Genomic DNA, 25,103 nt, shown 5'->3' on the forward strand with positions numbered 1-25,103 from the left:
TTCTTTGCTCCCTTTCTTCCAGGACTGGATTGCCCCACCACACTGCACACTCCAGTGGCAGGGTCAGCACCTGTCTTGTTTACTGCTATACCCTGGTGACTAGAACATTGCCTGCTACATAGTAGGCTTGTTGATAATTTTGCTAAATGAGTGTATTAAATGTGTAAGCATATAGAATAAACTATTTTGAAAAAATACCACCCTTCAAATTTTATGGCATACTTTAAGAGATTCTGTATGAAAAAAAAATCCATTTAAAAAGACATTAGAAAAGCACTACTCTCTTGTACATCTAAGTATTTCTTTTTAAAAGTATTGCATCCAGCTTTTCAAAATATGTTTCTAATTATAACATAGCTCCAAATACCAGTACAGGTCTATGTCATTTGTTAAAGTCAGCAAATTTTGCCACTACAGTCTAATAATTGAAAATAGAGGAATGTCAATCCATCCGTAGCCTCCTTTCCATTTTTTGTTAGGTTCTGTAGAAAAGAGTGTTCTAATAGTGGATTTTTTTTTTCCTGGGCCGGTGGAGTCTCTGGCTTGCCATTATATTGGGTTCCTCTTCTGTGTTTTGATACTGGGAATTAGGCAGCCACTGCCAAGAAACTAGATTCAATGCCTAGTATCCTTGGCAGAGAAAATATTTCTCCAGTTCTATCCAAATTAATCCTCACAGGCCAATAAATCACTACACAAGGAGAATGTGTGATGATTTGGACCATCTGCAATTTTTCTGAGGCATTGGTGGACGTAGCAGAAACTACCTAGCTCCGCAGTAGCTATGAACATCTGGATCTTAGCTCAAGGTAGCATGAGCACATTCCCCTTCCCATGTGATACCAGCACCTGATCCAGGGCCGGGGAGCTCCTGACAGCTTTTCAGAATCTTTGCCTGACCACTGAGTCAGCTAGTTTGATTCCAGTGTCAAAGAAAACAACCTCAACGATCTTCTTTCCCAATACTCTCAAATAGCAAACTGGATCTAGACTCTCTTCACACCTGGTCAACCATTGTAACAATGAGGTAGTCAAAAAGAAAAAGGAAAAAAGTCAAAAATATCAGTACAGTATGATCAATATGATACCAGGGATTTTTTTCATCTGAATTTGCAAAAACAACTGACCCATTTTTTTTTCCCTTAAATATTCCTAAAGGGTGAGGGGAGGAAGATTTTCACCATGGAAAGCGGTGTCTACATGGTTATTAGACATAGAAGTTAAATTGTTTATCACCAAGAAAAAATGTTACAAAGGAACTGCTTCTAAACCAATGCCCTGGTGGCCTTGCCCTCTAGCTAAGGAAAGGGGAGGAGGAAAGAACTTGTCTCCACGCTCAGACATTCTAAGGTTGCTTTAGTTGCATCTATAAGTGCTATCCCTGGTGGGCTCTATGTCCGGGGGCCATTCATCATTTCACTCAGTGCTGACGGCAGCCCTATCAGGTGAGCATTACTCCCATTTGTTGGTTTGCAAACTGACCTCCGTACAAGGAGGGCAAGGAGAGACTGAAGAAAGAGGCAGAGCACTCCAGATTGGCAGGTGGCAGGTTTAAGAAGCAAGGCAACTTCATTCCAGGGCTTGTCTTTGGCAGCAAGATGAGTAGATCTCCCCACCCACCTGCCAAATGTGAAAAGTTTATCTAGGGAGCCTAACTGGGTTCAGTCACATATTCAGTGCAGAAGATTGCAATAAAACCTTACTATCTAAAGGCTACATCCTTGAAAGTGGCTCCCACAGTGGGAGCTGTAGGCAGAATGTACATGCCAAGGACAAGGGAAGGGGTAAGGAGCCTCCAATTGCCCGGGTCCAACTCAAGGGTTAACCAGTGGTCACTTCCTCTTAATGACCCCTTCTAATGTTTTCTCTCTCCTGATAGGCTCTCACAGCCGTATGTGTCCCCCTCTTCTGCCATGTACCCTGAGTAGTCAGCAAGGGGTGTTACTAAACATGGAGGTGGCTTGTTTGGTGGTTGTCTGGCTGGCACTGGAGACAGATACTATAGCAACAATATAGGCACATATAAAAGAAAATAGATTAAGATGATTCCCGAAATAAGTAACAATTTTCTCTGTTAAGAACCCCGTGATCCGAAGCCCCGATTTACTAAGTCCTCTAGACTGGGGATCGGATCACTCAGGGCATTCCTTTGGGTTTTTATGTGATTTAATAAAAATGATACATACTAGACCCATCAGGTATGAACATACAACATTTTCTTTGGATAATGACACAGGTGACTTCCTGCAAAGCAGTAATAATGCCCAAAGCTATCCTATTTTGGAGGACAGCTTTTTTTCACTAGAGACATTTCAATATTCATTAAGGAGAGGCTTTGCTAGCTGTCATTTAACACTAGTTGGGTGAATTTAGTAAGAGCTTCTGTGTGTGCCTTAATGTCCTCCAGGCCAATGGAGGAAACAAAGAAGGCAACCAAATGCTTTTATCAGTGGAAAACAGAACCTCCCCACCTGGCCTTGAGAAGAGGGAGGTTGGCAGGTTTAGAAACTGGACCCAGTTGTACATACCATAAATGTTGGCCAAGGGAAACAGCACTGTCAGGCATGAGGAGGTAGACGGGGGGGTGGGATGTACTAGACAGAACCCCCGCTTTTCCCCCCTTTTCCAATGGTGCCTGTTCCATCCCAGGTATAGTGCATTTCAACAGGTTCAGCTTATAAAAGGACAGTGGATCCCGGTGGAGATTAAGTAGTCCCCCTCACTCAGGGGTGCAAAGTCACTTACCCATTCCAGTGGGACATTGCAAAGTCCAATAGACGGCACCTTTCCCAGGCATGATGGGGCTTCGTGTTCTGGGCAGTGCAGCGCATGGATTGATGGTGAAAGTCATGGGAATGGTTGTTTCCCATGACTTTTATATCTTTACAACAGCTGTAAAGATATAAAACTGGGGTCCCCAGTTTGACGTAGAGGGCAGCAGGCCCTATTGGTTGATCATTCAAATGAATTAAAGCCTGGAACAGTACTTTAGTCTATCCAGCCAAGATAATTTTAAAATAAGTAATTTAACCTATTGCTTTAATATTTTATTTTTCCTTTCCATTAACTCTACCACTTGTGGGTTATAGGGGACATGGAACCCCTGTTCAATGTCATGTTTTTTTGCCCAGTCTTGCATATTATCACCTTTGAAATGTGACCCCTGATCACTGTCTTTTCGACAAGGGTATCTGTACATATTTAGAACCCTCGCTCCGAGAGGGGACCAGTATAATCAATTTGCCAATCTTTCACAGGTTGGGAACTCCCGTGGATGGCCCCAGACTTCCCTGGCAATTGCCTTGGGCATTATTTAGAACACACAAGATATGCTATTAATGCATTAACCAAGTCAATGTATTTCAAGGGCATCCATGGCAGTATGTCATTCCACCTGGGCGCTGTAGTGACCATTTTTTCTATGCATCCAATCTTTTCTATCTACTAAAGAGTCAGCTGAGGGGTGCCTAAGTGGCGCAGATGGTTAAGCATCTGACTTTTGGTTTCAGCTCAGGTTGTGATCTCAGGGTAGTGGGATCAAGCCCCGTGTCGGGTTCCACACTCAGCACAGAGTCTGCTTAAAGATTCCCCCCACCCTCTGCCCCTCCCTGCCCTCTCTCAAATAAATAAATAAATCTTAAGGAAAAAAAAAAAAGTCAGTTTCTAGCATTTGCACCCAGGCTAAGGCCTCAGCTTCCTGATTGCCAGTGGGGATCAGTGCCTTATGAGATAGGACATGGATAACAGTGAGGACCGCCTCACGCTCTTGCAGATGAACCCAAATGTCTTTCCATATATTTTGACCACACAAGGGCTTATTCATGGTCATCCATCCTCTGGCTTCCGGTTGTCTAAGCCATAGGGTTAATCCCTTTAGAACAGTCTAACTGTCGGTGTAAAGGTTTAACAGTCAGGGTTCCCGAGTGATCACCAGCCAGAATGCTCTGAGTTCAGCCCCCTGGATGCTGTGATTCATTCTTGCTTTAGGCATCTGTATACTAGGTGTCAATGAGAATGTCCCCCATTGTCTCTCTACAGGCCACAGGGGCCTCACAGGAATAGGGGCAGGGCACTTGGAGGATCTACATCCCCTACAAGGCCCAGTAGCACCTGCATTTCTAGAGATAGTGGCTGTCGGACAGCGCGCTCCTCTGCTGTAAGTAGGCATACCATTTGGTCAAAGTGGGAATTTGAGCCAGGGCAGAGGCAGGTCAGTGAAACCTATTTTTAATTCACCCCTTGGTAGGAAGGGCAATTCTTATCGTGATATGATGTTCCTTTGTGAGAGGCGCGACCTGAAGGAGCGCTGTGTACACGGCTAGGAGCTGCGGCTCTATGGGGTACGTCAGGTTTCTGCCCCCTTCCAGAGCTGGGACAAAAATTTTAGGGGGATTCTCACCTTCTGTTGTTTCTGCCATAGTGCCCAACCCCTACCTTCTGGAACCACAGACACATCTAATTTAAATGGTAGCCCTGTGTGGGAAATGTCCAGAACTTTCATCCACTTTACTAGTATTTTTGCCTTCTCAAAGGTGACTTATTGTTTTGATCCCCAGGTCCATATGTATCCTTTTCCTTACCAGGCAGTATAAAAGGCAGAAGCACTGTGCCAGGTGGGAATAAAAGTCCTTCAAAACCCCGAAATCCCTGCAAATGTTTTCCTCTCTCTCATGTTTTGGGGGGTTGGATAGGCTTGCATCTTGTCAATCACAGCTTTTGGAATCTTATGCAACCAAAAAATTTCCAAAAACTTTACAGCAACACCTGGGCCTGAATTTTCTGGGTGTTTACTGCCTGTCTTTCCCTCACAGATGTTCCAGCAAAGCCTATAGTGTCCCAAAGCAGAGGCAGGTCTTCGTATGTTGACATGATATATCATCAGTGTCATGGGCCCATTGTATTGCTGTGGGAGGAACAGTAACAGGTGTTGGGCTACCATCCCATGACAGAGTGTGAAGCTTTGCCTGTAGCCTTAGGGAAGCACTCAAAAGGTCCATTCTTTTCTCTCCCACATGAAGGCAAATTGATCTCAGTTATTGGAACCCTGTCCTTGTCAGAGTCTGAAGAAGCTTCAGATGACAAGTCAGATGTTTTCAGAGCTTGAAGATGAAGCACTTTTGCAGCAAGATTTTTGCAAAAGCATCAGAGTAAAATAATAACCGTCTATAATGACAAAAGACTTTTAAAATGGCCATAGCTAAAGATCTGATGAGAGTTCACTATAATGCAATCGACAAGGAAATTTGGTTATTTCTGTGGCATACATTTTAAAATTATGACTGATAACATTATTCCAGGACCTATCAGATTTTTAGGAATTCCATATAAATATACCCTAAGGAAAGTTTATTTGATAATGCATCCTTTTTAATTTAACATATCAAATAAGCCTAATTAGTTTAATATCTCTCCTTTATAAGGAGAGAGAACACATCTTTTGAGATGCTCCAGGAATCTGAAAAATCCCAAAATTAGGACAAGGTCCACAAGCCCTCATTTAAAATTTTATTTTGGATAAATAAATAAATAAATAAAAATTAAATTTGATTTTGGTGAAGTTTGTCAAAAATATCAAAAGGTTTAAAACACTTGATTGAAAAGGTCACTGTGGGGGCACCTGGGTGGCTCAGTCATTAAGCGTCTGCCTTTGGCTCAGGTCGTGATCCCAGGGTCGTGGGATCGAGCCCCGCATCGGGCTCCCTGCTCGGCGGGAAGCCTGCTTCTCTCTCTCCCACTCCCCCTGCTTGTGTTCCCTCTCTCACTGTGTCTCTCTGTCAAATAAATAAATAAAATCTTTAAAAAAAAAAAAAAAAGAAAAGGTCACTGTGAAACAGTGTACATATCAATGTAACCAAAGTGACAATTAAAGACTTCAAAGGCGGGCGCCTGGGTGGCTCAGTTGGTTAAGCGACTGCCTTCGGCTCAGGTCATGATCCTGGAGTCCCGGGATCGAGTCCCGCATCGGGCTCCCTGCTCGGCAGGGGGTCTGCTTCTCCCTCTGACTCTCCCCCCTCTCATGCTCTCTCTCTCTATCTCATTGTCTCTCTCAAATAAATAAATTAAAAAAAAAAAAATCTTAAAGACTTCAAAGGCAAGTACAGAAAGTTATATAGTTCTAAAAAACTTAGCTCTTTTAATGGAGAAGACTCAGTTTTCCATAAGTAATCAAAGACCTGATAAAGACAGTATAAAGCACAGGAAATTATTTTGATAAAACACAGAATCTTGGGGCACCTGGGTGGCTCAGTCATTAAGCGTCTGCCTTCGGCTCAGGTCATGATCCCAGGGTCCTGGGATTGAGCCCCGCATCGGGCTCCCTGCTCAGCGGGAAGCCTGCTTCTCCCTCTCCCACTCCCCCTGCTTGTGCTCTCTCTCTCGCTGTGTCTCTCTCTGTCAAATAAATAAATAAAATCTTAAAAAAAAAAAAAAACACAGAATCTTTGTTTTCTAGGCAGATTACTTAAAAGGTAAAGAAAAACCTTTCATAATCTCATCAAGAACAAACCAATAGCCCAAGAAAACTTTGTCCTTGTAACAGATGAAAGAAATTAAGCTTCAGTTTTACATAAGTGCACTATTGATATTAAAGCTTACTCTCCTTTTTTTTTTCCTTAAGATTTTATTTATCTATTTGACAGAGAGCTAGAGAGAGCCAGAGAGCACAAGCAGGGGGAATGACAGAGGGAGAGAGACAGGCAGGCTCCCCAACAAGCAGGGAGCCTGATGCGGCGCTTGATCCCAGGATCCTGGGATCATGACCTGAGCTGAAGGCAGATGCTTACCCGACTGAGCCACCCAGGCACCCCAAAGCTTGGTTTTCTTCAAGCCAATTAAATAAAGCTCTTTTGCCAATTAATTTTGGTAATACTCTCCGGAGGAAGAAAAACATCACGTAAGTAATATATATCTATGGGCATACATAACATACACAAACAGAGATCCCATAGCTTTCATTCCAAAACTTTAGCTATTAATCTGGTATGATATAAAATTCACTGGCTTATGAAACAGTTAAATTCAAATGTGTCTCTGGCAGACGGAACAAGTGAAGGTTACCCACTCACATGGCTAAAGCGTTTTATTAATATTTGTAGAGAAGACTTTTAAGATTTGTATGTGCCCTTTATTAGTAATCTTATGGAGGTTGTGGACAGGAGTTGCGGCAAGGAAGCTTCTACAGCAATCTATATTTTAAAAAGCATCCCTCCCCCTTCTTTTCCTTCAGACTCAGGCAATCGGCAGGGCTTTCGTTGTCTCCTGGGGTACTTGTATTTCAAGGACATAAGATTTACAACTTCAAGAGACAGAAAAAGAATGCAAGTTTCTCCTACTAAGAGTTTTGGGGTATCATTCTTTATTATCGGAAATCTAGGGTAGTTAGTATTTAAATTCTCTCTTTGTGCTGGGGTCAGACTGCATGAGGCTGTCGGTTGTCACTGTCAATCACAACATCCCCCTCTTTGCTCTTGGCTCTCTTCACTTTCCCAGGTATTCCTTTCACCTCCCACGGCCCCAATCAGGCTTTGTCACAAGCTGTTGGATCTTAACCCAAGGCATCTTGCACCCTCTGAGCTTTGCAAAATTGACCATTAAGTCCTCTAACCTATTATCTTGCTTTCCCATCCTCTCTGCCAGCCCCAAAGGTAGCAGAACAGTTGACAACTGCATGTCCTTCTGTGGCCCCAGTTCTTCCAACTTTCTAACTGGAACTTCAGCCTCTAGCTGGACATTAGTGGCCAGACGAGCTGCCCGTGTGAGACGTGGGCCCAGGGGGCAGCCGCTCATTTCCCTTCTTTGTCACAGTGTGCTATGTGTAGTTTCTCCAAACAAGTGTATCAGACCTGCTGGCGTTTTCAGGGTGTCCTGAGACTCGCATGGTGAGCCAAAAGCATCTAACACAGGGACCACCTCTCCCCACACGGAGATCAGTGGCCAAAGCAAGATTGCCCCCGAGAATGCCTAACTTTCCCAAGGCCCATTACTTTGGTCTCCTGGCTGGCTTGTCAATTGTTGGTTCATAAACTGGGCCCATACACAGAGGGCAGGGAGAGACCTAGGAAAGCGGCACACCACACCATATTGGTAGGTGGCGGCTTTCTTAAGCAAGGGAACTTACATATGAGGCTTGTCTCATGTGGCTGCAAGATGAGATCTCTACACCTGCCCACCAGAATCTTAAAATGTTTATACAGAGGCCCTCACTGGGTTCAGTCACATACACCATCCAGATGGTCTCCCCAACACCTTCTTCTCTCAAGGCTGCATCCTTAGAACAGCCTTCACTGTGGGAACAGTAGGCAGATCAGACATTCAAAGGCTGGGGGAGGAGGTGAGAAGCCTCTAATTACCCACGTTTAGCTCGAGGGCCCCCTGGCAGTCACAGCCTCTCAATTACCTCCTCCAACAACAACATTTTAATGTGGAGAAACAGGGACATAGAGAGATTTTGTCACTTGTTCAAGGTCACACCACAATTAAGTGATAGGACTAGGGTTCCTACCAAGACTAACTCCAAAACTTCTGCTCTTAATCACTATTTCTAATACTAAGGATGTTTACATTTTTTGCAGGCCCTGAACCAATCATAGAACTTAAAAGTTGTTGGTCACCAGAAAAATAATTCCTTTATCAAAGGTTTTCTCTCATTTAAGAGACTTTTAAAAGTTATTTTAAAAGCAACAACAATAACGGAAATCAGAAAGTTGGGGGAGGAAAGGCTAGGAATTACCCAGAATTCCCATGACATTAATAAATTAACTGTTCTCATTTTTTAATGTTTCTTCCAGTCTTTGTCCGATCTGTATACATAATTATATGTAATTTCAAAGCCATTTTAAATGACTAGCTAGCATTGACAAGATAAATTCATCAAATGAGTTGTCTTCTTAAAAACCTACAAAAATTATTTTAATTCTTCCCTCCACATTCTGGGTTTCATTTCCTTTTCTAGAACAATAACAACAGATTCTTGAAGAATTCTGATTCACACAACAGATGTGAGGATTAGAGAACCTGCTGGCTAATTGGAGATGAGTTTCACTGGAAACAATCACTTGAAAACAAACTATATGTGGTAAATTCCTGTCCCTGGTAGCTTCTCAGGATACACCAAATTTATCCCACCAAAGAGTTCTGTTTTTGTGGAACTTCAGATGCCCTGAGTCTCTATATCAGCATTTTCCAAGCTGTGTTCTAGAGAACCCTGATGACAGATGCACACTCAGAGGTTCAAGGTAAATACATTTAAGGACTATTGTTTACATCCCCACTTAGAGATTTAAAATATACGTTAACATATGAAGAGCCTGGGAAGTCATGCAGTAAGGAACATGTTCACTTTTGTCCAGAAGTTGCAAACTAGTTACTTCCAGAAGACAAAGATAGTGATCTGGCGATGGCCATGATGAAATGGAGGCCACACATATCACCTGAGAGTTGCTGCTTCTAGTCATGCAATATTAACAGATCTTCATGAGATATCTGAAATCTGGGTTTTGATGGAAAATTATGCATCCAATTTGAGGGGACAAAAACATGTCTGTTGGCTAGATTGGGCTCATAGGCCACCAATTTGCAGCTTCTGCTTTAACCTACAGTTTCTTAAGTTCATTTGACCACAGAACTCCTTGTTTCTAGAATACTCTTTGGGGAGATGCTACCATACTTCATTATTCTGTCAATCCTTCAAGGTCCTTTCTCTACACCCAGTCTTCTTTCTGTGTTCCAATCTTCAAACCTAAAGTATGTTCCAGTTACTATGATTGTGTAACAAATTATTCCAACACTCGTGGCTTTAAAAAGCAATATTTATTTTGCTCAAACAATATGTAATTTGGGTAGAGCTCAGAGAGGATGGCTCATCTTTGTTCCACCATGTGTCAGTGTGGCTCAATGGCTCACGGTGATGGTGAGGGGTGGGAGTCATCCAAAGGCATCCTCAGGGCACCTGGCTGCTCAGTCCATGGAGCGTGCGACTCCTGATCTCAGGGTTGTGGGTTCCAGCCCCACGTTGGGTGTGGACATTGCTTAAAAATAAAATCCTTAAAAAGCAAACAAAAACAAAAGCATTCTCACTCCCATGTCAGATGGCTTATGCCAGTAGTCGCCTGACACCTTAGCTGCAACAGACAGCTAGAATGCCTACATGTGGCCTTTCTTTGTGGCCTGGGCTTCCTTGCTAGATAGATAGATAACCATCTGGATAGCTAGATTCCAGGAGTGAGTGTCCTGAGAGGAAGAGGGAGAGACAGGCAGAAACCGTATCACCTTGTAGGATCTAGCCCCAAAAGTCACAGCAGGTCATTTCCATTGCATTCTATTTGTCAAGGCAAGTATTCAAAGATGGGCAAGGGACTCCACCTCTTAATGGAGTGTGGCGATGTTCTGGAGAGGATGAGGGGCCAGAAATACTGCTTTAGCCATCTTAGAAGATGCAATCTGTCATAAAAGGAAAGAATGAAGTATCTTGAATTGTGGCTCTTTTATTTACCAAAATTAGTGTGACTTTAGCAAGTAATTTCGTCTCTTTTTACATCATTTGTTCACCTTATCCTTAATTACAGTTGCCTCAATTCTTATTTTATCATTGGAAAGTGAGCTTCTTGAGAGCAGTACCCACATCTAGGTGTTTTGTTTGGTTTTATTCTTTAATATTGCTATAATGCAAAGCACAAACACATAGTTTGGATTTAGTAAATATTTCTAATACCTTATTTTATTAAAGCTAGTAGGGAGTTACTCAGTAACTTTCACCACGTGTGGCCATGGCTAAAGGAGAAGAAAGCCCCTCTGGAACTGAATCGCACTGCCTGTTGTTCATGGTTGTTCTGTGTTGGTCTCAGCCTATCAAGAACCAGTGTCGTGGTTGGACCGGCCCTTGTGGTTCTTATTATGATTTCAAGATGCTCTCAGCAATAACCACCAGGAAACTTTGAAAAAGAAAAAGTGTATTACTTACAATTCCTGGAAATTACATGGCCCACCTGGGGCCACACATTGAGGTCATGGGTAGAGAGAAAGAGAGCAGGCCTGGGGTTCTGCTTTTATGGGGGTTGAGGGTGGGGAGCTAGGGTTTTGAAGGCTCACTCCTCATTGGTGAATTTAACACATAAGTGCAGGAATTTAAAGCATGAGAAGAGAAAAAAGCAAGCGACCCAAACGGTCAGTTGTTGAAATTAACCAAGATCTCTAAAATGGGGGGGGGGGGGGCACGCACAACCTGGCTCTTTATCTAGAGTGAATGGCACAATGTGGTTATTCAAGGTAGCCATCTTTGACGTGGATGCCTCATCAATCAAAGCCTAAGTCAGACACTTGCTTTTTACAAAAAGAAGGCCACCTGCCAGGGCTTCCACTACCACTATCCACAGGCCACTTCCTTTATCACAGAACTTGTTACCTCATGGATGTGTGGCAAGGCTTAAACCCAAGGGCCCTCCCACCTCCTTGTGCCCTGTAGCCCTCCGTCACCAGCTGCCCAGGGAGCAGTCAGGAGGCCTGCAAAACATAAACAGCTGCTGAGAAATTGGCCCCACAAAACCTTGTTCCCAAAGCAGCAGCAAACCCCAGTTGGGTCTCCAAACCTCCAGGCCCAGTGCCCCTGGAGAGCAGTTCTCCATTGTGAATACAGACCCCACAGGAGCCACGTGGTTATAATCATGTGAAACTTTGGCTCCACAAAGGCATTCATTTGCTAATGAATATGCTAAAAAGCTCTTTCAAAAATGACCCCTGCCCATTTGGACAACAAGTTTTGCTCCTTGTGCTTTAATACTCCATTCCTTTTTGCTCCTTGCCCTGGGAGGAAGAAGAGAAAGAACAGGAAGATACCTTAGATTCTGTTAGAAATGGCTCTTGGTTGCCTTCTGACATCCTGCTCAAGCCTTGTATTATTTCCAGACTCCTGTGCCCTTTTCTCTCCTTACCATCATTTCCAATTTTTTTCTCCCCACATTTTGCAACCAACCTGCTACCACATTGTTTGGTGAAAGCCTCGGGCTGTTTGCACAGGTGCCTGCCAACTTGGGCAGTGATGGCCGATTTCATTAAACAAGGAAGCGTGTCTAACCCAGAAGCAACCAGAAAATCTGTGTTGAGTGCTCGTACCAAGAGTTTTGTTTTTCAAAACTTCTGAACCACACAGTTTACAGGTTATGATATGGCATCCTCTCTCTATCCTGAAAAGTCATTTTTTCATTTACGAATATAAAATTATATTAACTGCCAATTCCTTCATTCTTTTTTTTTCTTTTAAGATTTTATTTATTTGAGAGAGAGCATGAGCAGGGGGAGGGGTGGAGGGGGAGGGAGAAGCAGATTCCCCACTGAGCAGGGAATCTGACTCGGGGCTCAATCCCAGGATCATGGGATCATGACCTGAGCCGAAGGGGGACGCTTAACCAACTGAGCCACCCAGGCATCCCCAATTCCTTCATTCTTAATGTTACAGGTTTTAAGCACTTTACATACATTGTTTTCCTTCATCTGCACAACCACTCTACAAGACTTTTACATTTTACAAATGAGGAAACCAAGTTAAAGAGGTGAGCAAAATTGCCAAAGGTCTTGTGACAGGCGACATGGCCAGTATTGTGGCCCATTGTACCTGACGCCAAAGTCCGTGAGTCTTCTTCCCTATACTGTTTAGACTGAGAAAGAGGCATGCATGACAGACCCATTTCTTATCGCACAGAGATTTTATATATTTTGAGCCTTCCTGTTTGACTCAATAAATCAACTCATTAATAATGTAATCTGATACTCGGGGTCATAAGAGATTATAGAATTCATCTGTCAAACTAATCTGTGAATCATCTTTACAAGCACTCCTCACATTGGTCATTCCACTTCTAATGTTGGGGCACCTGGGTGGCTCAGTCAGTTAGGTGTCCGACTCTTGATTTCAGCTCAGGTTATGATCTCAGGGTTGTGAGATCGAGCCCCAGGTCAGGCTCTATGCTGGGCATGGAGCGTGCTTGAGATTCTCTCTCTCCCTCTTCCTCCACCCCTCTACCCCTCCACCTCCCAACCCCCCTTCTAAAAAAAAAAAAAAAGACTTCTAATGTTGGGGAACCCATCCTCCTGAGGAGGAAACAGCCCATTACATTTTTAGGCATTTGATAAAAATCTGTCCCCCAGGAACTCCCATTCATTCACCCTAGTTCTTCTGTCTGCAAGACAAGGCTAAGGCTTCTTGCCCAGCTCCACCACCCCTCTGAGCCTTGCTGTACCAGTGAATCACTTCATAAACTGGGTTACTCTTGCCCATTCACTCTTGCCTGAATAGATTCCAGTTTGCCAATGACCGTCACTACGTGGGACACCCAGAACCTCACCCAGAGCTCAAACTAATTCTGACCCATCAAAATTCTATCTGGTCCTCGAACAGGGTGCTGAACATCTGTTCTTACAGCCCCAGGTTGAATATGTTCTTCGGACAGCCGAAGAACTGTTTGTTTGACTAATATTAGCTTTTCGTCAATACAAGATGTGAGTGGAGATGTTTCAGCCACATTTTGCTAGCCTGGGCTACTGGGTCCCTGGGCAATAAGGTCTCTAACTGATCTACACATAATTTCCCTTCAACAAAAATTGTCTGTTATGGCAAATATTTTGTCCAAACTTGCACAGTGATTTTCATTCCTTGCCATGCAAGGGCTACTCTTTTTTCTTTTGCATATAGAGAATGGATTGTTTGTTTAAGTTTTGATCCAGTGACAGTTAATCAATGGATGTCTAAAGAAGCAAAAAGAAAGTCAGACTCCTCACAGGCACAATGGGCAAATCATCTCACATCAAACAGTTCTTTCACAGAACAACCCCAGGATCCTTCTACTCAACAATTATGTTTGGCCACAAAATAGAAAGTATCTCTATTTTAACTCAAGGATAACCAAAATAGACTGGTGAGTGGGAACTAGCAATATGCTGTTCTTCCTTAAAATTCCCTAGTTCTAAATTAAATTGTTTATTTTTTATTCTTTATATTATAATTTAATTAGTATTTAATTTTGTCATGGTTCTTATAGAAATTTTTATTTTCTAGCTTTACAATCAAAAAGTGAAGGGAAAATGTCAGTTTTACTCTTAGGAAAATGCTTTAAAGTGTAATTTTTAGGCTAGAAGCCCAATTCCCATCCCACTTATTCTGATCTTCTGAGTCAATCTGCATAGATAAAGAAACCTGAGCTATTGTGTAGCCAATTTAGTCTTAGTTTACAAATGACAAAAAACAATGTTCAGATAGGTTTGAATGACTTATTCAAGTTTACAGGGATAATAGAAGCTTCTAGCACACATCTCTCTTCTTCTTAACTACACAATGTTAGTTCAAAGGAACAGAGAGAAGCAAGAGATGCTTCTAGTTTAGGGTTTTTGGAGAAACGTCATGGAGGAATTGAAATTGAAAAGAAGTATTTTTTTAAGGTTTTACTTATTTATTTATTTATTTTACTTACTTTTTTAAGGTTTTAAGGTTTTACTTATTTATTATTTTACTTATTTACTTATTTAGATAGAGTGAGAGTGAGAGACATATGCAAGTTGGGGGAGGGGCAGCAGGAGAGAGAATCTCAAGCAGGCTCTGCTTCGAGCTCAGAGCCCGTCCAGGCCTCGATCTCACAAATCTGAGATCATTACCTGAGCCCAAATCAAGAGTCGGGCACTTAACTGACTGAGTCCCCCAGACACCCCAGAAGTAAGTATTTTTAACCAAATCTTATTTTCACAAAAATAACATGTTAGCAATAGAAAATTTGGGAAATGCTGTAAAATACAAGGAAAGGTGATGGGACAGTTACTCATAATCCCATCCCATGAAAGTAATGCTATTGGTGCATTTCTCTACAGTCATTATTTTCCCAACACGTTATATGTTGTTGTTGTCTATCACTGTGATCACAGTACTTATAAAGGAATGGTATAGGCCTGCTCCATGTTGTAATAACTCTTCTTAAATACCATTTTAGGCTACACAACAGTCTGTTTTGTCCATAATCTTAACTTTGGTCCAATTTTTGAATAATTAGGTAGAAGCGAAAGATTTAAATAAAGAGAGGAAAGGTATCTAGAAGAGGATATGTATTTACAGCAAATTAAAACACCAAGATACTCATAGATGTATATTTGTGCTTTGAGATTGTAGGTGATCTTTGTTTCATTCTTTTTTTTTTTAAGATTTTATTTATTTATTTGACAGAGAGAGACACAGCGAGAGAGGGAACACAAGCAGGGGGAGTGGGAGAGGGAGAAGCAGGCTTCCCGCTGAGCAGGGAGCCCGATGCGGGGCTCGATCCCAGGACTCTGGGATCATGACCTGAGCCGAAGGCAGACGCTTAACGACTGAGCCACCCAGGCACCCCTCTTTGTTTCATTCTTTACCTTTTTCTCAGTGATACAAAAACACTAATAAGCACACCTACATTTACTGAACATTTTCCATATGTTTCATACCACAGATATATTTTCTTATTTAATCCTCATAATGACTAACCAAGATCACTACTGTATGTTCATTTTAAAGATAAGGAAAATGAGACCTAGAGGAGTCAAGGGTCTTGCCGAAGGTCAGTGATGAAGCCTCATTTGTTCCCAGGTCCATCTAAGGAGAGAGCTGTTGTTCTTAGCAGTGCACTCTACCACATGTCCCAGTTTCTTATGAATATCTACCATTGTTATAATCAGAAAGCTATTTTTAAAAATGAAAATGGATTGCAGATAGCTCATTTCTGGTGTAAGCAGATAACTTATCACCTGGAGAGTCTAAAAAAAAAAACCGTCTACAAAATCCCAGAACAGCTAAGAAAATCATCAATACATAAAGTCCCCTCAGTCGTGTCTACAATGGTTAAAATTCAAGTTTGTTTCAGGTTTCTCTAAAATTGATTAGAAATAGAAAAAAGAAGCAGTGTTAATTGCAGTTATGTGAATGAAATCTGGATTCTGAGACTAGATGAAAATTGATTGTGCTAAAAGTAGTCATCTGTAATTAAATGAATCTGTGCTGTGCACTTTAATTAGTCAGCAGAACTTATTCTAAGTGGTAACAGTAAGTCTTGGTGTATCTCATTAAATAAGAGCCTGGCAGCCTCACCTCCACTGAGGTCCTGTTTTCTACAGCAGTCTTGTTTCTGCATCCACGCTCTAATTTGAAACAGCAGGAAAGGTGATGCATCCTTTTGTAATCCAGAGGTACATGTTATGAAGTCTTCTTCCTTCTTTCATTCAGAAGAACTGGGAAAATCAGTAATTATATTCACTCGATAGATTTATCTTAGTTTCTATGCAGACAAGCTGAACTGTGAAAAACTGTTCAAGAAAACGAGTCTCCAAAATTTTTTTCAAAAAATTTTTTCCAAATTCCTCAGCATCTAAATATTCAGGTTTATGGTATTTAAAAAAGGACAGGTAATTGTTCTCTTTTATTGTCGTTTTGAACCTTTTAAAAAATTAGAACAGCAATGCATACTCATAGAAAATGCAGAAAGTGCAGAAAAGTATAAAGAAGCAGGAAAAACACCACCCATCATCTCTTCATTCAAAGACAGATTACTCTTAACATGGCAGCATATTTCCTTCTAGTTTTTTATCAAGCCATTGCTTTTGTATATCCGAGATCATTCTTTTGCATAATTTGGTACTCTGCTAAAAAGACTTGTTAAAAAAGACACTTTGAGTTTTATTCCTAAGCTTAACCTGGATAAGTGGTGGCCATTCCATGTGCTTCTAGCATCTCAAACACAGATTTATCAAGGTGCCTGCTACCCTGAGGCTTCAAGGGGAGGCCTCTGCTGAAGGGACAGGACCCACTCCTGTGGTAGGAAGGAGTATCGTGGACATAATAAAGGAGAATAACAAGACCTACTATTTATTTAGCTGCCTGGGATTAATCACATTGGGCTGGCCCTTATTTCTTGAGCATTTATATCCAGAAGAAATAAGCGTATAATTATCATTCAGAGCAACTTTGAGGAGTTCCCACCATAGAACCACCACCACCAGGCATGAGGATAGAGTAGAAGGTATGACTAGAAGGATTGAAAGGTGAAGGACAACCTTGATGGTGTGTCAGCAAGTCACAGGACTTAGAATCATAGAAATTGAGATTTGCAGATAAGAGTATGCATCTCAGTCCCAGACTCAGGTGTTCAAGCAATAACATCCCTTGTTTTCTTTAAAGAAAATTAAGTAGTTTCCAAGCATCTCTCTTACCAACTTAGACTCAGACACCAAATATGGAAGGATTATGTGGTGCCAGAAATCAAGGGCAGAGTCTCCACCCTCTTGTCTGTCATGTTGATGGCTAACAGCCAACAAGCCCCAGCTGAAATCCAGTTTCTGTCTATGTCCCTCCCATGTCAGAATCAGAGTTGAAGTCAGCCCCCCAGTCATACCTTCTGTCACCCTCTTGGAAGTCAGGCCAGTTCGCAGGGAAAAACCTAAAAGCTAAGCACCAGTCTCCCACTCATCTCAGAATCCACCACCCTCCTTGTCTTCCCTGCCCCTGGAAAGTTCCCTTTCCTCCCTTAACTTCTTTAAAATATTTGCCCCTTTTTCCTCACACCAGGACACCCAAAGTACTCTCTTTAGGCTTAACAAAATAGAAGCCAACCAGGGACAGATCTTGCAGAAAATTTCTGTTTCAGTCCTCCCCTGAGGTAAAAGGGAGCAAATGGCCTGGTTTCCCTTTTGGAAAACATAAAGGAAAATTATAAGGAGAAAAACACAAAGCAATATTTTTCAAAAAACCATCCTGCCATAGACAAGACCTTGACTAAGAGGACTCAATTAAGTTCACACCAAAAGCCAAGGTCCTTCATTCTTTAGCACCAGGAGGCCATGTTTGCCATAGGTGATGAGCAAGGGCTTGGAAGCCAGACTGGGGTTCTGATGCTATGCAATCCTAGCTTTGTGACCATAATCCTCTATGCTCAGTTTTCTCCTAGCAAGGTGCCTGGCACAGAGTAGGGTCAACTAATGTTATTTTCCCTTGTCCATGGTCAGCTGCTTCCCCAAGTCACTGCCCATTCAGTCCCAAAGCCATTGCTGTAATTCCTCATATCCTGAGAGCAACTCTAGGACCGTCCTTCCTAAAATATGTGCCCAGTGTCCACACTTGAAACTGCTCAAGTAATGGATTTTGAGCTGAATTTGGCATATATGATCCTTGTCCTTCAGATGGTAACTATTTTCCTGCTGGAGAAAGTCACAACTAATCCAATTTAACACTCTGACCACTTAAGTACCCTCCAGGAGCTCTTCAACCGTGAGTATCATTGGATGTGGCCAGTTTGAACATTTTATTCCTCCTCAGAACTCATTCTGATCTATGAGGAAAACTGTCTTTTTAGAAATAAACCAGGTGACATAACATGGTCTTAAATCCATCTCTCTTCATTTTTCCTGTCTCCTAGTCAGATACAGAGTTTTGGGATAAGATGCAAGCAGAATGGGAAGAAATGGCCCGGAGGAACTGGATATCGGAGAACCAAGAAGCTCAGAACCAAGTTACAATCTCTGCTAGCGAGAAGGTGACTGATTCTGTTCTTATACATGCTGACCAGTTTTCTCAACCTCTTTGCATCATATTTTTATAAATTAGTCATTAACTATTTTGCAAAAAATTCAAGAATTAAGTAGACAAATTATTGTCAGCCTGACCTAGAAGAAATTCTGGTGGATGAAAACAATATAATCATCCAGTGTGTGAAGACAGCAAAGCTAGAATGAAATATCCTTATTTTTATCAATGTTAATACTGTTTGACAGCCAACAAGAGCTTGCATTCTTGACTGCTGGCAAGTTACTGAACTAACTGACGTGGAGGGTGGGTTGGAACAAGAACTGGCTAATCTCACAATGCTTTTTGTCAGTCATTCATGTGAGCCATGTGGACGAGCTAAGAGAAATGGTATCAGTGGACAGGGGAGTGAGGTGGGGCTTAGGGCTGTATTGCCCAGGTGGTCCTTACACAGCTAACAAAGAAACACAGTGGAAAAGATACCCTTCACGCAGCCAGGTCAAGTCCCAGAGACAAGTCCCAATCCTAGGATATTCCCCTGAAAGGAGCCCCAGCAAATGTGTGAGTTCAGTCAACAACCAGCCAAATTACCCATGAAGTCCCAGTTGCCCTTGGGTTTATGCTTTTAAAAACACTTGGTGAAAAGAATAATAAAAACAGATAAATAAATAATAAAAAATAAAAACACTTGGTGAAGAGGGGAGGGACACTTTTGAGAAATAAATTTAAAGGACTTGAAAGATAGAAAAAGATATGGAATTTTGTTCCTGAAGGAAAAACTATATATATATGTATATGTATATACATATAATATGTGTGTATTATGGATTTTTTGTGGTAGAGGAAGTCTCAATAATATTCAGTTCTGGATAACTTCCATTTGTTCAATCAACAAATATTTATTGAATGCTTACCTAGCAGTAGATATGATGATGAATAGTCTCCAATCTTAGAGGATTTTCAATCTACATAGTCATTAAAATGTCTTCCTGCCAGTATTCTCTGCCCCTCAGTAGGCAAGGCAATCTCATAAAATTAGAGTATCTTTTTAAAAATAACCCTCTTCTACAAAGAAATCAAAGCTAGGCAAGAAGAGAAAACATTGATATAGATTGGCAGACTCTAGGCTGTAATTCATGCGCCTGAGGCATGGCTGGGGCCCTGAGCTCCTCGCCCCTGGGACCCCATATCTGTAACACCACTACATAAACTGGTCACACCCTGTGGCTTTGATAAGGGGGTTTGTCTTTCTCAGCAACAACGGAGAATGAAAGTCTCCATTTAATCTATTTTTAAACCTTAGTAGCATCATTAACAGACTAGCTTATTTGTATCTATCAAATTAGAAGGATATTATGATGATCTATGCTGGTAAGGTTGCAACAAATCATTTCTCTCAGATATTTCCAATTAGAGTTTAACTTGGGACAAATTTTTCTCAAAAGCAATTCAGTTATACATATCAAGGGCCTCAAAATAGTTCATAGCCTTTAGTCTAAAAAAGCCCTCTAGAAGTCTATCCTAAGTTAATAATCATACGCAAAGATTTGAGCACGAGGTTTTCTCTGTAACTTTATTTATGAGGACAAAAAAATCAAAAGTAACCTGAATGTCCATCAGTAGGAGCTTCGTTAAATAAGTTTTTGCACAATGCAAATAATTTTAAAAACTAAAACTAAGTGGGGCTTAAGCTACAAAACTGCATATATGGTATGAGCTTATTTGTTTAATTTATATATTCCTAGAAAAAGATTATTTATACATTCTGTACAATTTAAATTTTTGAAAGAAAAGACCTATAACTTTAAAACATGCATTCTCAATGGGGCAAATATAGCCCCCTATGGGACAAAAACTGGTTCAAGGAGCAGGAAGGTAAAAAAAATCGTAGATAGTAGAATGGTTTGTAGCCCTCCAAAGGGTCACAGCACATAAACAGATGTACAGTATGTGGCATTAACATTTCAGGGGAATGGAAGGTAGCACTTAGCAAAAATACGTCTAAAACTCTGGATTTTTTAAATCTCAGGGGGAAATGGCTAAAACAAAGAGAGCAAAAGAGTAATAGAAAACAAACTCCAAAATATTAGCAGTGATAGGGGTTGTGGCGTGATGGGTAACTTTTGTTTCTTTTTATATTATTCAATAACAAAATAATATCCAAAATTTATACAATGAAAATGTCCTACCTTCATAGGAAGGGGGAAAAAACAGTAATTTCGATTTAACTTTAATAACTTAAATAAATTCAAATTCAAAAAGAGCTTACTGAATATCAGAACGAAGAGATAAATGGATGGATCTCATAGTACCCTTCTCCGTGTTGTAGGGATATTACTTTCACACTGAAAATCCCTTCAAGGATTGGCCTGGAGCATTTGAAGAAGGCTTAAAAAGACTGAAGGAAGGGGACCTGCCTGTCACCATCCTGTTCATGGAAGCAGCGATTCTTCAGGACCCTGGAGATGCAGAGGTAACATTTTCCCTTCTTCCTGCTCGGCTCACAAAGTGGCTGCGTGTGAGTGAGGGACAGGGGGCGCCACAGAGCTCCCCTCGGCTGCATTTGCATCAAGGAAAGGCTCCCAAAGGCGTTAACCTGGCTTACTCTGCTATGTGTTCAAAAGTCACATATAGGTACCTGTTCGCTAACCAAATCAAGCGTGCAGTATCTACAGTGCCTGAAAATAAAAGGGTGGGGACAAGAAATGAAAAACCAAAATTGTCAACCTGGAGGCTCAGCAGTGGTTTTCAGGGGGCCGTGTATAGTTTTGTCTAGGACTAGAGCCACGCCATATCTCACCCTTGGTTCGCTCACTCAGCGTTTACTGAGCACATACTGGGTCCTAAGAATTGTGCCAGGCACTGGCTTCAAATAGTGAAGAGCTGGGAAAATGGAACTGTTGAAAAGATACATTTGCGTTCTATCTGGAGGGACAAGTGTAATAAATGCAATGTCAGAGTATGCGCAGGATGCTAGGGGAGCAGAGAGCAAGGCTCCTGAGGGGACCTTCCCCTGCAATTAAATCCAAAGCTGAGTTTTGAAGGAGGCGGGGCTTAATGAAAGACCGCAGGGGCGGCGGAGGCGTTAAGAGAAGTGGCTTGTGTGTGGACCGTGGGGCGTGAAACATTGTTCCAGAGGGTAGAGGGGAGGAAACAGTGGTGGGAGAGGAGGCAGGAAGGAGTGGGTAAGAGTCTGAGCTTCATGAAAGCCAGGGGAACCACTAGGGGACTCTACTCAGCAGAGGGATACAAGCCGATTTGCCTGTTCGAAAAACCCCTTACTCTGAGGTGTGGAAGGTGATGGAGACTGAGGCCAGGAGACCACCCAGAGAGGCTTCACCATCCTCCTTTGGTCCACTATGTTTCTAAACCTGCAGAGGCCTGTAATAAGTTAGTGGCAGGTGTAAAGTCTTCTCTTTTAGTTTGGGAGTCATTTTCAGGAATCATCTTATGAGGCATATTCCTCATAAGGATTCGCAGAAATTTTAGGGAGTGGTATATACGGTGCTGAGAGGGCAGTATAGAGTAGTGGTTAAGCTGCTAGGCTGTGCTGCCCTAACTGTGTGGGTTCAAATCCCTGCTCTACCACTCATGAGCCATGAGCCATGTGATCAGAGACAAGTCATTTAAACCATCTCAGTTCCATTTCTTCATACATAAAATGGAAGTCACGATTATAATAACTATTCATTGGGTGTTGTGAGGATTAAATTAGTTCATATCAATAAAGTGCTTAGTTCAGTGCCTGGTGCATCAATAATTAGCCTTCATTATTAGGACTGGTTGTACTTAAAGTTTGTATAGGAAGGATGAGTAAACTGATCAAAAGGTTAAAGCCCTGGTATCTTGTCAGTCAAAACGTTGATAGTGAAACAAGATTGAGCTGAGAATTGGAATGTGAACCAAAATATTGGAATTTTTAAGAGGAAAAGAAAGTCATTACATTAATAGAAAACTGTAGGCCAACCCCCAAAAGAATATCATCTTACATTTCTAAATGCTGCGGTGTTTTCATGTGTATTATATAGTTTGACACAACCCTGGAAGCTTAAAAAAAAGAAGTATACGTTATTATGTCAGATTCATAAATGAGAAGATTAGGACACTGGGTAACTAATGGATCCCAACCAAGGACCCAGGGCTTCTGAATCTTGGAGACCCCAAAATTCAGGTAAAGGACGATCTGTGAACAGTGAAAATGACACCATGCTCAAAGCCTAGCGAGAAGCCCCCAGAGAGGGACTGTTTCATCAAACTTAAGAAGCATTCTAAGATGTATGGAAGGTGAAATCAACATAGGGGCTGCTCTGTGTACATTTGAACGAATAAAAAGAATCACTGATATTTGGGAGGAAAATAATCAGTATTTTTTATGAGTTTATATGGCATGGGTAATAATAACTCAGGATGATAAAGCCAATATAATTTTTTTTTAAGATTTTATTTATTTATTTGACAGAGAGAAACACAGTGAGAGAGAGAACCCAAGCGGGGAGAGTGGGAGAGGGAAAAGCAGGCTTCCCGCGGAGCAGGGAGCCCGATGCAGAACTCGATCCCAGGACCCTGGAATCATGACCTGAGCTGAAGGCAGATGCTTAACGACTGAGCCACCCAGGCGCCCCAAGCCAATATAATTTTTATAGCACTTGAGGATGCTTCTATGTATCTTCATATAATTTTGCCTTAAAATGTCTGTAGGTGGGAGAGATATGCACTCCCCAAACCCTTTTATTTATTTATTTTTTTTAAGATTTTATTTATTTATTTGACAGAGAGACAGCGAGAGAGGGAACACAAGCAGGGGGAGTGGGAGAGGGAGAAACAGGCTCTTCACTGAGCAGGGAGCCTGATGCGGGGCTCAATCCCAGGACCCTGGGATCATGACCTGAGCCGAAGGCAGACGCTTAACAACTGAGCCACCCAGGCGCCCCCAAATCCCCAAACCCTTTTAAATCCATAAGACTGATATACCCCCATCCCCAGCAAATTTGAGGACAGTGTATGTAATGAGAGGTTTTGTTCATGTGGATTGTTCTTGTAATGGTGTGAGAATTATTGTTCCTCTAAGTATATAGGGAGAAATTTGTTATATTAAAAACTTTCATTTAGATATGAAAAATGTTATCTGCTTGAAGATATTCTTCACATTGTCAACAATAGCAAAGGATTAGAAACAACCTGACAGCAATAGGGAATTGGTTGAGTAAATAATAGGATATCCACTCAGCAAAATTTAAATTAAAAATTATAAGTATGAGGATTTTGTAAAAATATGAAAAGTGCTCATGATGCAATATAAAGTGTAGGCTATACAATTATGTATGTATTATATTGCATTTTATATGTGCTTTATGCATTTTAACAGTGATATTAGAGCCATGAACACATTAGAGTGGAGGATTTTGTTTTATTTTCCCTAGTTCCTAAATTTTCTGTTAGCTCTTATAGAAACAGTCAGACTTGCATCTATACAAACTAGTTTCATTTTGTACATCTTGAGATTCCTTACCATATAAAGTCTACACTCTTTAGGTACATTTCTGGGTTATTTTCCATCCCCTTTCCTCACAAATGCATACTTTTATATATTTATCTTTTGGTTTTAAGACACCTAATACCATGAAATGTCAGATACTCAAATGTTTCCATGTGTCACAGGAGAGTAAATACTGAGAATTTGTCAATAATGGCAGAGGATCTTGACCCAGATGTCAGAAGAGCCTTTGAATAAAGAAATGCTTGTGGTATTTTTCCCTTTTACAAGACTCTCGCGTCTGAGACAGGTTGTTCTGCATGGAGGGATCTAAAGCACAAGAGTGAATCTGCTTCCTCTTGCAATATTGACCTCAGTTGTTTTTTGTAGGCATGGCAGTTCCTCGGGATAACCCAGGCAGAGAATGAAAACGAACAAGCAGCTATTGTCGCCCTCCAGAGGTAGATGAAGCTAAGTGCAAAATTATGGGCTGGGTGGACTTCCTGTTTATCTTGTCTTTCGATCCTTAGGTACATTGTAAAGAATTTGGCCAGGGTAAGTGCTGAGAGGCCACATATTACTTAGCTGTAGGAAACAAGAATCTATGAAGAAATAATATTCCTAAATCGCAGTGTTTCGTCATCCGCAAATCAGTTGACCTTCATTGGCACAAAAGTGTCCATGTCAAAAGCGGTCATAAAATAGACTCATTACATATATAGTTCCTTTTAACTTTCAGCCTTCTGCAACATTTGAAAGTTTTCTTCAGGACAAACATGCTCAAAATAACCTCAGTGTAATTTTAGCTCCTTGTGTCTACAGAGAATCTCCTGAGATAGTTTCAGTGACCTACAAGTGTAACTACTGAGCCTGTGACTAAAGGTCTAGACTGTTTTGGGTGGCTGTAGCATCACACTTTACCTCATTAGAGCCCCTCTGTAAACCCTGGAAAAATCAGCCCTACCAAATCGACTTCCCCTTTCCCTATATAACATATAATCCCTCCCTAAAGCACTGATGTAGGGACTGTCTAAGGCTCGCTACTCCAAGTCTTCTCCATGGACTACCAGCTTCATTATCGCCTGGGAGCTTGTCAGACCTGCCCAGCCTCAG

The 25,103-nt window shown here is 41.5% G+C and overlaps 1 protein-coding gene across 5 annotated transcripts in view; it reads left to right on the forward strand.

Moving 5' to 3' along the window:
- PEX5L (peroxisomal biogenesis factor 5 like) overlaps positions 1-25,103 on the forward strand; it is a 218,511-nt gene that overhangs the window by 184,495 nt on the left and 8,913 nt on the right. For all 5 annotated transcript variants that reach the window (XM_045903320.1, XM_045903323.1, XM_045903322.1 and 2 more), the window contains 3 exons: positions 18,411-18,527; positions 20,847-20,990; positions 24,381-24,451. In XM_045903320.1, the coding sequence (XP_045759276.1) occupies positions 18,411-18,527; positions 20,847-20,990; positions 24,381-24,451 (332 nt within the window). The remainder of the gene's footprint in view (positions 1-18,410; positions 18,528-20,846; positions 20,991-24,380; positions 24,452-25,103) is intronic.

The sequence above is a fragment of the Mirounga angustirostris genome, unplaced genomic scaffold (genome assembly GCF_029215605.1).
Source record: "Mirounga angustirostris isolate CCGP_5_RB_7025 unplaced genomic scaffold, mMirAng1.0.hap1 SCAF_1, whole genome shotgun sequence".
Classification (NCBI taxonomy): Eukaryota; Metazoa; Chordata; class Mammalia; order Carnivora; family Phocidae; genus Mirounga; species Mirounga angustirostris.